General features: G+C 45.2%; 1 protein-coding gene across 1 annotated transcript in view; it reads left to right on the top strand.

Moving 5' to 3' along the window:
• Nucleotides 1-7553: 7553 nt before the first annotated feature.
• Nucleotides 7554-12527, top strand: part of syde2 (synapse defective 1, Rho GTPase, homolog 2 (C. elegans)) — a gene marked incomplete at its 5' end in the record, with an annotated part of 40076 nt that continues 35102 nt past the window's right edge. Inside the window, one exon of the mRNA XM_084010916.1 lies at nt 7554-9618. Within this exon, the coding sequence (XP_083867042.1) occupies nt 7554-9618 (2065 nt within the window). The remainder of the gene's footprint in view (nt 9619-12527) is intronic.

Below are 12527 nucleotides of genomic sequence, written 5' to 3'. Positions count from 1 at the left end.
TAGAGCAAATATAATGACTTTCCAAGCAACGAGGGGAGGGGAAAAAAAGGAAAAGTTTCCACTTTGCAACAGTTTAGTGATCAGAGGAATTCCTGGGCTATCTGTCATTGTGAGTTGACATGAAATAGTGGTAAATATGCTTCTGATAAGATTCCAGCCCCCAGGTATGTGCCTGGCCTCGTCTGAAATGCGTACCTGGTCCTGCACAACAGCAGTAGACTGATATTATCAGCCATATTTACGAACAAATAACTCCTCTCTTCATGCCGACTGTGTGAGCCGTGACCACCGAGGTCACATCCATCAGTGTTTAAATATCTTGCTGTCAGTCTTGCGGCTGGAAATTTCCCAGAAATTTTAATTCTTTATTCTATAGAGAATAAAAACTCTAAAAGTTACTCTCTTTGATATACTGCAGCATTCTGTTGCCTCTGTCTTCCTACTGTAGCCTCTTTGTATTACAGAGATCATGTTACCAGAGGAAAACATTTTTTCATTCCCCTGGACGACACATGACTGACCTTATCTTCTTTAATAAAAGACAATATCTTGCTCTTATGTTACACTCGGTACAATCAGGGCGTCAGATACTTAACTTCTAGAAGAAGCCCATATAAATAAAACTATGTGATTTACATTCTGTGTTCACCAGGAGGATTTGAGCTATTTAGACTCATTGACTAAATTGCTGCAGGTTTTCCGTGTCAGTCGCACTCACCGTTTATCACCGTGACACATTTACTGGAAGGTCAAGACCGCTATTGAGCACTCGGGGGACCTTCATTGAACTGGCTGCCTACAGCTGCCACTATCTGACTTATGGCATTTTCACACAGTCAGCACAATGCCGCAGCTTGTATGTAAATTGGGTTGGTGCTGCAGGGGAGCCGCCGCTGATACGAGGTGAATACGTTTCTCCTCTTTTTCCTTTAATAGGAGATGGTAACAGGACCGTTCCTCGGCAACTAGCAGCTCCGTGAGGCTGTACTTAAAGTCATGGCGGTGCCTTTGGCTTAATGCTGACATGCTGATGCATGCAGGTTCATCATCATCATCATCATCATCATCGAGATAAGCCTGCCAGCATGCATTTGCTAATTAGCACTTAAAATTAAGCACAGCTGAGGCTGATGGGAATGTTTTGCAGGTATTTTGTGAAAACCCACAGTTTTGGTTGTTCTGGATGGAAAAGTCAGTTAGCCATCAAAGTCAGTAGAATTGAAAGTTAAAATCGACACAGATATATACGAGCACGTACATGAAATTTGACCTCAAGGACACTACAGTTGGAGCCGGGGATTGAACCGTTAACCTTGTGTTTGAAAGGATGACCCGCTCCACCCACTGAGCAACACCCACCCCATTTATCCCCCAGGGGCCTTTAAATATCTGTAGCAAATATCACAACAGTCCGTGAAGTAGCTGTCAAGCTATTTCATTCAAAATCTGCAATGTCAATGTGTCATGGTGGCACCAGAGAAAAAGTCAGGGGAAACACCAAAGCCAGTGATTCATCATCCGGAAAACACGATTGTACAAAGTTTCATGGCAATCCGATGGTTGTCGAGATACTTCAGTCCAGATCAAGGCGGTCCACGGACCATAGGATCGACATTTCCATCCGTAAAGCCGGGGCGATAATGTGTGGCTGAAATGAAAAGGAATTCTTCTTGTTGCAAAACCCACCGGTTTAGGATTGCTGGTTCCATGTCAGAGCACCCGCTGACTTGCTGACTCCCCTCAGACCTTCACTCATCCTCGGAGGTTTTCTAGAGGCAAACGGTTGCTTTTCACACCAGCAGTCATGCCGACCGTGTGAAACAGGTGTTCAGCAGAAAAGAAAACCTCTGTGGAGCCAGAGACAAACGGATAACCTGTCATTTGGGCTTTCACTTCAGGCGAGAAGAATGTTAGCAGCGTTATTATCGTATGTTAAGATGGCGTCTTTTTGGATGAAACGTAAAAGATCAAAATGAGTGCTTGGCTCAGAGAAGACCATGGACCGTGAGCCAAAGAGTATATACTTAAATTGAGTCCCAATTTTCCAAATGATGGTGAAATATTTACATTGTGGTACTTGCCACTAATTGCAGCAGAATATTTCCAAACGATCCCCCTTGGAGCACCGCTTCCATTCCTCCAATACCACCCAAGTACATCTGTACAACTTAATCAAATCTTCTTTTGCGGCAAGCGACAATTGGGAAGACAAATGACAAAGAAAAGTAATTTATCACAAATCTGAAGAAAATAACACAATTGTTTTGTAACTCATGCACGTTAAAGCGTCTCATATGCCGAATCATCTATCATCATAGTTTATCATTCCATCATAAAATGACCTAAAAAGTCTAAACTTAGGGAATATTTTGATACAAACATGATTTCCCATGTGTGTTATTCTTTTGGGAAATTATACATTTGCCATATTTGCGGGCCTGCTTGCACCAGCGGAAACTTTGAGGAGTCGTCATATAATCACAGCACATTGAAGAGGAACCACAAAAATGCCAGCAAAGGAAAAAAAGATCACATTATTAGTGAAAATCTTAAGGTTTAGGACAAAAAAAATCATGTGGTAAGGTAAACGTTTCATCTGTTTAACTCACTTTGTGCTATCCTGAAAGTGATTCCGTTTTCTCACAGGGAGAATGAACGTGAAGACACGCTCCTGAAGCGGAACATTTTCCACTTGATCACATGACGCAGGCACTCGGAGGAAGGAACGTTGTTTGGCAGCTGAGAGATGATAGAGAACAGTAGCAAGAGACAAGCAGTCTGACCCCTCATGATAAACATGTCAGAGGTTGTCTGTTGATAAGGATATAGAACAGACGGAACAGGCGGTCAGCTAACCTGGCTGCTGCTCAGTAATGGACTAGATACTATCTGTGTGAATTCTGTGATCCCCACCCATGTCTTGTGGCGGCAGCCTAGTTGTACATTTATTCCATCCTTTTCAGTTATTTTTCAAGGGCAAATTCAGGTTACAGCTTCTCCGATATGGCAACTAACTGCTTCTCTATGTTTTATTTCACAGAAATATGAATTTCTTTGTACTTTGGACAAAAAAAACCCTGCAATTTAACCTCTGCTTGGTTCACCTTGGGCTCCCAGAAATTGCAATGGGACGTTTGTTATCACCACATCATTAATGGTTTAAAAATGTAATTTAATAATCATGAAAATGAATATATAATGACACCCGAATAATAACAAATGGAAATATTTATCATGTTCTACTAAAAGCAAAGGAAGTAAGGTTAAAGAGAGGTTAATGGCAGCCCGATTCCATTATATTTATCTTGTCCTGATGACTGAGGTTAGTGGGATCTCTGACCTTCCTGGCATCCTTGATCCTAAAATGTTTGATTAGGGAGTGTTTTGCTTTTATTGTCTCTATTTGCAGCTTCTCTTAAGAGCAGTTTGACTTGTCGAGTCTTACTGGCACTAAAGTATTAAAGTGTTAGAGTGACTGCAGAATGGAGTTTTACACTGCTCGACTTAGCCCCGGTGAGTCACAGCGCCTGATTCAGAGGAACACTTAACAGCTAAGAAGGCTTTATTTGGTATTTCTTTTTTTTGCTGTGTGTCTTATTACGACACACACGGATGTTCCAGCCAACACGGGTAAACAGAATGATTATGTAGGCTGATATTACAGCTATCTCAGCCGGGTTTATATCTAACAAGATAAGAGCTTATCTGGGTTCTGGAGAAGACGGTATTATGTTTGCTTGTACCAACTCAAACACTGAATGCTCATGTTTTCACTCACAGATATTGGCCTTTTTATTATAGTTTGGGTTATTGTTGTATGGGTTATAATCTGATCACGCAGATGTTACAAAACACTGCATTACATTTAGTTTGTTTTCATTTTAATTACAGGATTGATTGAACATGGACTGTTATAAATTAATTTCTATCCCAAAAATGATAAACCTTGGGAGGAAATTCATCCTTTATGGAGTCAAATTTGAAGATTATTATTCTACACAACTTTTACTCCAAGGCTATCAAGATAAATTGTCCAAAGCCTGATTTACAAATCCCCAACTTTAACAAGTCACTGGTGTAGATATAAATGCAGTGAGGGCACAATAGCTCTTTTTAGATGTTCTTCTTCAATAGTCAAATATGAGTGAATAGCGGTGACAATAATGGAACGTAAAGCTGCAGGCTCTTTGGCAACGCTGCAGGGACAATCCAGCCTGATTTATACCCTGAGAAAGGCTTGTGTCCAAGGACATAAATTTAGTTGCAGTGTGCATTGAGAAAATGGAAAAGCCCATAAACGGGCCGGGACAGAGGGAGACAGAGAGGGAGACAGAGACATGGGGAGAGGGAACAATGGGCAGCCATCAGGAGGAGAGCCCCAACAGCTGCAAAGCCCTGCATCCGAACACACACACATACACACACAAACACACACACACTTTTCATCCTCAGAGTCTCTTGACAAGTGCTTATTTTGCGTGTATTTGATGCAAGATTTGCATTAAAGAAGTCTCCTTTTCTTTTTTTTAATAAATCAGTTTAGTTTTCAATATACAATAAAGAGTTTCCAAGAAGTCTTCCCTTATCACAGTAAGATAAAGCACGTCCTTATGACAGTAATCAGTGATTAACAAGTATTTATATCTGTATAGTAATAATAATAATCTAAGAAGGTGAAATCTCTTCCTGAAATAGCTGGGCACCATAGCTTTTCGCCAATGTGCCTCAAACATGAGGAAAAAGTGTATAAGTTGTGGACTATTTTCAGCTTTCTGAGTGTTTGGCGCATATTTAGAGTACAGGATTGTGTATGTGGCATTGCCCTTTAAATAAACAAAAAAAAACCTTAAATAATAAATAATCTTCATGACTCATTGGTGCGTTTATAACTATCTAAATCATGAGAGTCAAATAATCAGCATCTCATGTTGAAGTTGCAACAACGAAGAAAATACACTGTTATGGCTTCTCAAATGTGATTACTTGCTATTGATGTAGCAATTTGTTTTTTGGGGAAATTGTGATTTTCTACTTTCTGACAAAATGTATTGATAGCATACTTAAATAAAGCACAGTCAACACTGCAGAACTTGGATAAATATGCTTAGATGTATACCACAACCTCATTCAACCATTACTGCTTGCTCTATAACCTGAAGTACTAAGGCGAGACAAAATCACATTTTCAGGAATTCAAGATATTTCCAGCATGAAAATTGCACTAATAGACGTTATTTGTCAAAAAGATACTGTGCTCATGCCCTGCAGTGAATGCATCGACTACTTGCAACACTTCAGTTTGTGTCCTTCCTGATGCACAGGCCTCTTTTTTTTTCTTCTCCCACCTAACACCCTCGCCCTTATTCTCTCTTTCACGCACAAACACACACTATGCAGCCTGCAGGTTTTGACCTGTAAATAAATGCCCAGACAGGGTCTAGTCAGTCAGATGGGGAGGCAGGTCGAGGCGTCGGGGCCTACACGGCTCCTGCAGAGCAATAACAGATGCTTATCATGTTTTACTGAGGGTGGCGGTGGGGGAAAAGAAGGGTGAATGTGGGGCCCTGTCAATGAATGGCTCTGACAATAAATGCCCTCAATCAGGGGTAGATATTGTACCTTAGAAAAGAGAGGTGCAGTTATTCCAGGAGGGTTATAATGAGTCTAAATATATGTGCCTTAAAGAGAGGGTGCACGTGCACTCTCACACCCACTGCAGCTTTTCAGCAGCTCATCCTCTCGCACATTCCAAGTGGAGGCAACAGCAAACAAATGGCTTAAGGTTCAAGTGAAGTATGTTTCATTCCTTTCTCCGCTGTCTCGGACGCTCTTAAAGTCTCGGGGTTGGGCTGCGAGCGGGGACGGGGGGGTTAGACGCAAGGTCAAAGAGGAGAGGATTACTCAAGATACACTTCAGATAAAAGTGTCACTCCGATAATCAGCAGCGATCCATCATGTGGCAGGCCGTACGTTTTAGGTCGGCGTTGCCATTGGGATGAAAAACAACCTTGTGGGTGTGTAATAATGAAGATGAAACTATGAAAAAGACAAATCCCCGCCATGACATACACAATCTCGCCCATTTGTAGAGGCTAAGGAATGATTCAGTGCTGCGAGGTTATCGCCATCCACTCTGTCTTTCTGGGTCCAGCACATTGCCCCCCCCTTGACGAGAGTTGTTTTCCCTGCTGTTTGCTGGAATGCCTTCACAGCTACCAGTGAAGGTGGTAATTTGAAGTCCCGGCTCACTGCCTCCAGCTGAATTTATTTCACATTTCGGGGACAAATATGTGTTGAATTTCAATCGAAAGGCTGGAGCTGAATTTCTCTTCCCACCACCCAGACCTGAAGTTAGTGTCTCCTCCTGCGGTATGAGATTACATTTATACAGCCGTCTTGCTAAATAGGAAAAGATCATATCCTTTATAACATTTGCAAATGTTGAATGAAATCAGTGCTTACATTTCAGAGGGAAATGTATTTTTACATTACATTTTTATATATTGTTCGGTTGCCAGGTTGTGCTGGTGCTCATCCTTCTCCAGCAGGACACTTGCAGCATCTTTTTAGTATTTAAATTAATCAGGAAGTAGACCTGTGCCATATTTTGTGACAGTGCACATTAATAAACACTGCTGTAAAAAAGTTATCCAAAAGGTTGTTTTTCCAGATCGTTTGACCTCTGACCTTCCGGAGAAGAGCTGCAAAGCATATGGACCAAAATTAATTAGCCAATAACTTTTACAACTGCAGAGCTAAAAGAATGTTTTAAACACCATCTCATTGCATTATTAATGTGTAATTAATGTTAATTAAATTGTTAAAGCCATTACATTCTATTGATGAGTTAAATTGATGTAACTGCAGACATATTGGCTTGTAAGATAGTAAGAGACTTTTGATTAAAATGTTACATTCATGAACCTTTATTGGTCATGAGACGAAATACAGCAAACAGGGTTTCCCACAACCTGGCAACCCATGGTTTATAAGCTCAGGTCTCAATGAAACTCAGGTCCATCAGTCCATCGCAAAAAATTCTATTAATGTGTGATGTTAAACTATTTTTCATGTTCATTAAAATATGTCAACATGATCTAGCCCCAGCTTTTTAAGTAGGCTATGATTAATTCAATAATTACTAATTCATTTAGTTCACGCATTAATTCTATGTTTTACGAATAATTTGTGTGGAAGATCCCTGAGCCAGTGATATGACAGGCTGAGCTGCAAACATGAGCAGAAGGAGAGGTGAGGCGCTAGAGAGAAAGGAAGAGAGAGAAAAGGGAGGGAGGGAGGAGTGCAAAGTGTGTGTGTATGCGTGTGTGTGTGTGTAGCAGAGAGGGAGGGAGAGAGAGATGGTGCAGTTAAGCAGAGTGAGCCAGGAGTGAGTGAGGCGATAGAGCAGAGGTGACAGCGGAGAATGGAGAGGAGCCCGTCCGCCCGGCGAGCTTTGACCGCGGCGAGCGAGGAGAACCCACTCGGCCCTTTCCTTCTGGAGCCAACGTGCTGAAAGAAACCGGGGGGAATTAACTGGGGGGCAAAGGAAAGGAATGGCTGATCCTCTGCGGAGGACTTTACTAGCGAAACTCCGGGGGAAGAAATCCAAGAAAGGAGCGACGGTCGGCGGTGGATACGACTCTGCTGCTGCTGCTGCTGCTGCTGCTGCGGCGGATGGGGGCCGAGAAGGTAAAGAAAAAGTTTTGCAAACGCAGCGAGACTCCGACGAGGCTCGCCCGGTAGTCTCGCTCGGAGCGCTGGATTGCACGGCGGGGAGAATGAGTACGTACGAGAATTGTGTTGACGGGGCGACGGTGCAGACTGGGGGTGTTGTAATAGTCCGGCAGAGTCCCGCAGCACGGACGACCGGCGCACGTCCCCAGGAGCGGGGCGGCGGGGGCAGGGTTCGGGTTAATGAGGACCTCCCGGGGGTCTCACTTCAAAGGGACGCGCGGGCTGGGGGGCGCGAGGAGTCCGGGGAGGCGGACGGCGGCGGCGGCGGCGGCAGCCGGGGGCCCAGGTCCGCTGGCGAAACCACTTTACTCACGGGGGTCCCGCTCGGGGGACCGCATGTCCAGAGAAAACGCTTCGTCGCGGTGCCGCGGCAGCGCAGCGTCGGGGATTCAATCGGGTTCGGGGACAACTCCAACCACGTCGCGTACCTAGCGGGGGCAGAGCCGCGAACCGGTGTCGGTAAACCACCGGAGGGCCGGGTTAACGCTGCTGTATGCGACGGCACGGAGCCGAGAGACGGAGAACCGCGCCGGCACATGGCGAGGACCGTAGTAGGCGAACACAACGCCAACTGGAGCTCTGACACCGACCAGCCTCTGGAGACTAACCCGCCAGGCTGCGATGCACCTGGGTATCTGGACTGCGAGCCAGGACACACGGAGGAAAACATTGTAATCAGAAACATAGAGAGTTATGGGCCCGAGTACTCAGGGGACACTAGAGGAACCGGTCTGCAGAGTCCGACCTTCTTCCCCACAGAGTTAGAAGTCTGCGACATCAACATGGCATCCCTCTGCACCACCGAGGGGTCACTCAGGTACACTTTGGATAGCGAGGACGAGGATTATTATGACAATGAAATCCTGCCTTTTTATGAAGCCATCAGGTCAAAAAGCGATGGTGACAGAGAGGTTGTGGAGCTGCCGCAGCCGGGTCGAGGTAGAGCCCAGCTGGATGGTAGCAACAGTGCTCAGGAAACAGACAGGCTTAGGAACCAGCTGAAGGAAGCTTATTACCTTCTCATTAACGCTATGAATGATATCAACCTGGATGTCCAGCAGATTAGCGGTGGTTTAACCGAGCAGCAGGCCACCTCCTCCTGCAGCAGCCACTCCAGGGACAGCCTGTGCTCCAGGTTGTCTGCCAAAAACATGGACAGCGACTCCTGGTCCTCCGGAGGCGACCACAGCCCCCAGCAGGTGTCTGACACCGACTCACTCCTGCTGTGCCTCAGTGGGAACCTCGAGTCAGGCCTCAAAGGCAGGCCGAATAGTAAGAGTTTGGTGAACCTGTCCTTGGCCGAGGTAAGACCCACGTTAGGGCGCTCCGCCAGTGACGGAGCGATCAAGTACGCAGATGGACCCTCGCTTAGTATTCAGGCCCCTGGAGGTCCAGTCAGCGGCGCTAAAGAAGGGGTTGAAGCGACGGCGCCGGGTGATCCATCAGAACCTCAGGTGCTTGACAACACCAATAGCAGTGATGAGCTGCTGCACGACGCTGGTGGCAATGAAGACCACAGCGGGCAGCTAAATGAGAGCAGCGGCTCGGTCAACAGTCTCACAGGTTCCTCAGACAGCAACGCTGACGCATCGACAAACCAGGGCCACGGCGGCAAGCGGGAGCCGACTGGCGCCCGAGCACAGGGGGTCAACTCCGTCAACAAGGGGCATGGCGTCACCGTCAACAAGATGCAGGAGTGGATGCACAAGGGCCGTCTGCTGTCCTCCGAGATGAAGCAGCGTATCGAGGGCTCGTCTTCGCCCCGCGGCGGAGGCCAGAGCCAGGACCCTCAGGGCAGCCTCTGCGTGTGCAAACCGGGGGTCCACACATCCAGCCGAGGGGTTCAATCCGTCAAGGCCAAGTCACCACGGCAGCAGCACCCAGGTAGGGAGGCGACACGGAGTGGCCTCAACCCCCCCCGTGGATCCTCTAAATCAGAGACCTCTCACCCTCCTTCCTGATTATTGTCATCCTCCTCCACTCATTGTAAACTCCGTCTGGTGGCGGTTTCACCCTGCACCACCTCCTCCACCTCCTCCTCTTCTGGATGCAAAGCAAAGGGACGAGATACCTCAGACCTCTTTGCTTTTCCTTTTTTTTAAGATTCTCTAACCGGTGGCGGGTTCTGTCCTTCACACTAATTTAGGTGCATTTTAACACTAAACTTAATCGCACATCAGGATCACTCACGGTGTAGTTCAGTAACAACTAACTCTCTCTCTCCTCCGCTAGCTGCAGTGGTGTTTCTCATGGTGTTGGTGGTGGGTTTCTTCATGTGTGTGTGAATGACTTTTGATTATGTCATTATTTTCTGATGGCGCTTTGATGTTGTGTTTGTGATGTGGTGCAAAAACAAGGAAAACATCTGTGTCCCTGAAACCATCCACAGTAACAGATGGCGTCATGTTATACCATCTGAGTTTGTCCAGGTTCTCTAAAAGCTACTTAAATGTGAGATAGACAGGGATCAGGTGGGATGTACATTGTTTTTAACATCCCCAGTCTTTGCCACAAGGTCAATTTAGTAGCCGTTCTGGAGCTTTCAATCATGTCACCCGGTTTTCCTCATTCATTTTTACTTAAAAGAGAGTGAAAGTTCAATTTTGACTACGTAATTATTATACACATTTTAATTGTATTGACACGAACTGATGCTTTACACTATGGTTGCACTATACATGAGTCGCATCTCTCATCCACGCTGATCTGAACTGACTGCAAACAAGGCACTTTGCCAGTTTGATCACGGGATTCGGAAACTGCCTGTGTGGAAAACTTTCTATTGACATTTGTTGCACATAGAAACAGCCTCACTTTGTATGGATCAGAAACACATCGCTGTCTTTTATATGTCAACCAGCCCCGGTCCTATGTGCCGATTGTATGTGTGTATGCTTGTAACAGTGCCAGCGTGCTTGTGTGTGTTGCCGTGACAGTGTTTTCCAGTGTAAACAGAGGAGCTGCCATGTGCGCGGGCTGCTGCTGACCGTCAGTGTGTTGCGCTGCTAGAAATAGAGTGTGATCTCCGAGGCTGCCGAGCGGAAGGCCTCTGTTTGACTTCCAACCTCTGTTGGCTCAACGTAGCTCCATCTTAAACAACTCAAACTCCTCTGCTGTGTTTTTAGTTCACATAAAGACTCAGATCCCCCCCATTCATTCTCATTTTTTTTTCTACATTTTTACATTTTGCTCAGCTTTCCCTTTTTGGTCCCGACTGAACTTTTCCACAGCTGTGGCCAGAGGAATCCAAAGCAGTAGAGAAGCTGCTGCTACTCTGTGGTGGCAGTGTGTGTGTGTGTGTGTGTGTTTGTGTGTGTGTGTGTGTGTGTGTGTAGGGGGGTTGGGCTGTCATGTTGCCTTCCTCCCCAGTCGTTTGCTTTAGACAGCTCCCCGGTAACTTGCATTTTAAAGCAACTCTGGATTGAATATTTAGGATGCCATTCCCGTTGTTTAACTTGTTTGCGTTGTGTCACTTAATTCCTCGCCATGAATGAACAAAATGAAGGGCGATTAAGTATTTATTAAGGTCAGCTCTGGGCTTATCTTGCCCCTGTGGGCCTCTCAGCGCCTCACAAAGACCCATTTAAAAGCAGAAGACGAAGAAGAAATGCCAAAGCTCTCAAAAGCTCCAGTGAATTGCTTGTCTTGGCTTGAAACTCTTCATTGAGTTTATGGCTTCATTCTAAATATATGCAAATATTTATATAATTCTTTCTTAAAATAGTCCTGTTTCTCCCCCCGGGTGCTACTTGGAAATCGTCATCATCATCAAGTCATACGAGAAAATGTTTGGCTTAATCAGACTGCAGCTAATTTATTTCTGTTCCGACTTGTCCTGTAATTACCGTGTAAAAAGACTTGATTATCTTAATTATCACCCACAGCTGAGTGGGTCGCTTTACATGTATATGTGGGGTTGAGGTACATTTTGCACACGAGCATGCATGTACACATCTCCGGTGTGGGCGCGCATGTTTGTTGTTGCAGTTGGAGGATGTATAGGTTTGTTGTGTTGTGTTGAGTTGTGTTGTGTTGTGCAGAGGTTTGGCTTTGCCGGCAGGCAGAATCCAGGCTTCATGTTCTGGCTGGACCTGAACTCAGGAGTGGTGTGTCAGTCAAAGCTGAGGGTTGAGATGAGACATGGGCACAGAAAGGAGAGTACCAGATCCACTCCTGGGAGGCAGATATTCTTGTCTTTTATTTCCTCTCTTTTAAACACTAATCATACCCTGTGCATGTCGAGAATTACTGACCGCCATGGAAAAGCATTGGGTAAATAAAAAGGGAATTATCTTTTTATTGTATCTCCCCACAAAACAGCTTTTAGAAGAATAGTTTACCAGAAAGAAAAGCTTAATTTTCCAAAATGACAAATGAGAAGATCAATACCACTCTCACATCTGTCTGTCAAATATGAAGCTATTGCCAACAGCTGGTTTTACTGGTTTCTAGCCATAAATACAAAGCTAGATTGGCTTTGTCCAAAAATATTTAGTTTGAGCCTGTTTATGAACATGTTGATATTTGAAATTGACAAGTTGTGGTTTTACAAGCTGTTATTTGCCAGACCATTTCTAGGCGATGGAGTAGCAACTTCCCAGAGTCTCTGCTCCACAACGTTTATACGTACGTTGTTTTTGAGATGTGATGTGTTAATTGGCGAGCTTTAGTGGCGCCAGAACGCTGATTTTGTTCCCATTGGATGAACCCATGTATCCCCATGTTTTCAGTCTTTGTGCCAAACCTTAGCTAATGTATCGCTGGTTGTCGCTTCATAGGAAATGCAGAGGCAA

The sequence above is a fragment of the Eutrigla gurnardus genome, assembly GCF_963514095.1.
Source record: "Eutrigla gurnardus genome assembly, chromosome: 6".
In the NCBI taxonomy this organism is placed as follows: domain Eukaryota; kingdom Metazoa; phylum Chordata; class Actinopteri; order Perciformes; family Triglidae; genus Eutrigla; species Eutrigla gurnardus.
Note: the sequence above shows the minus strand (reverse complement) of the source record. Positions and strands in the feature narration are given on the sequence as shown.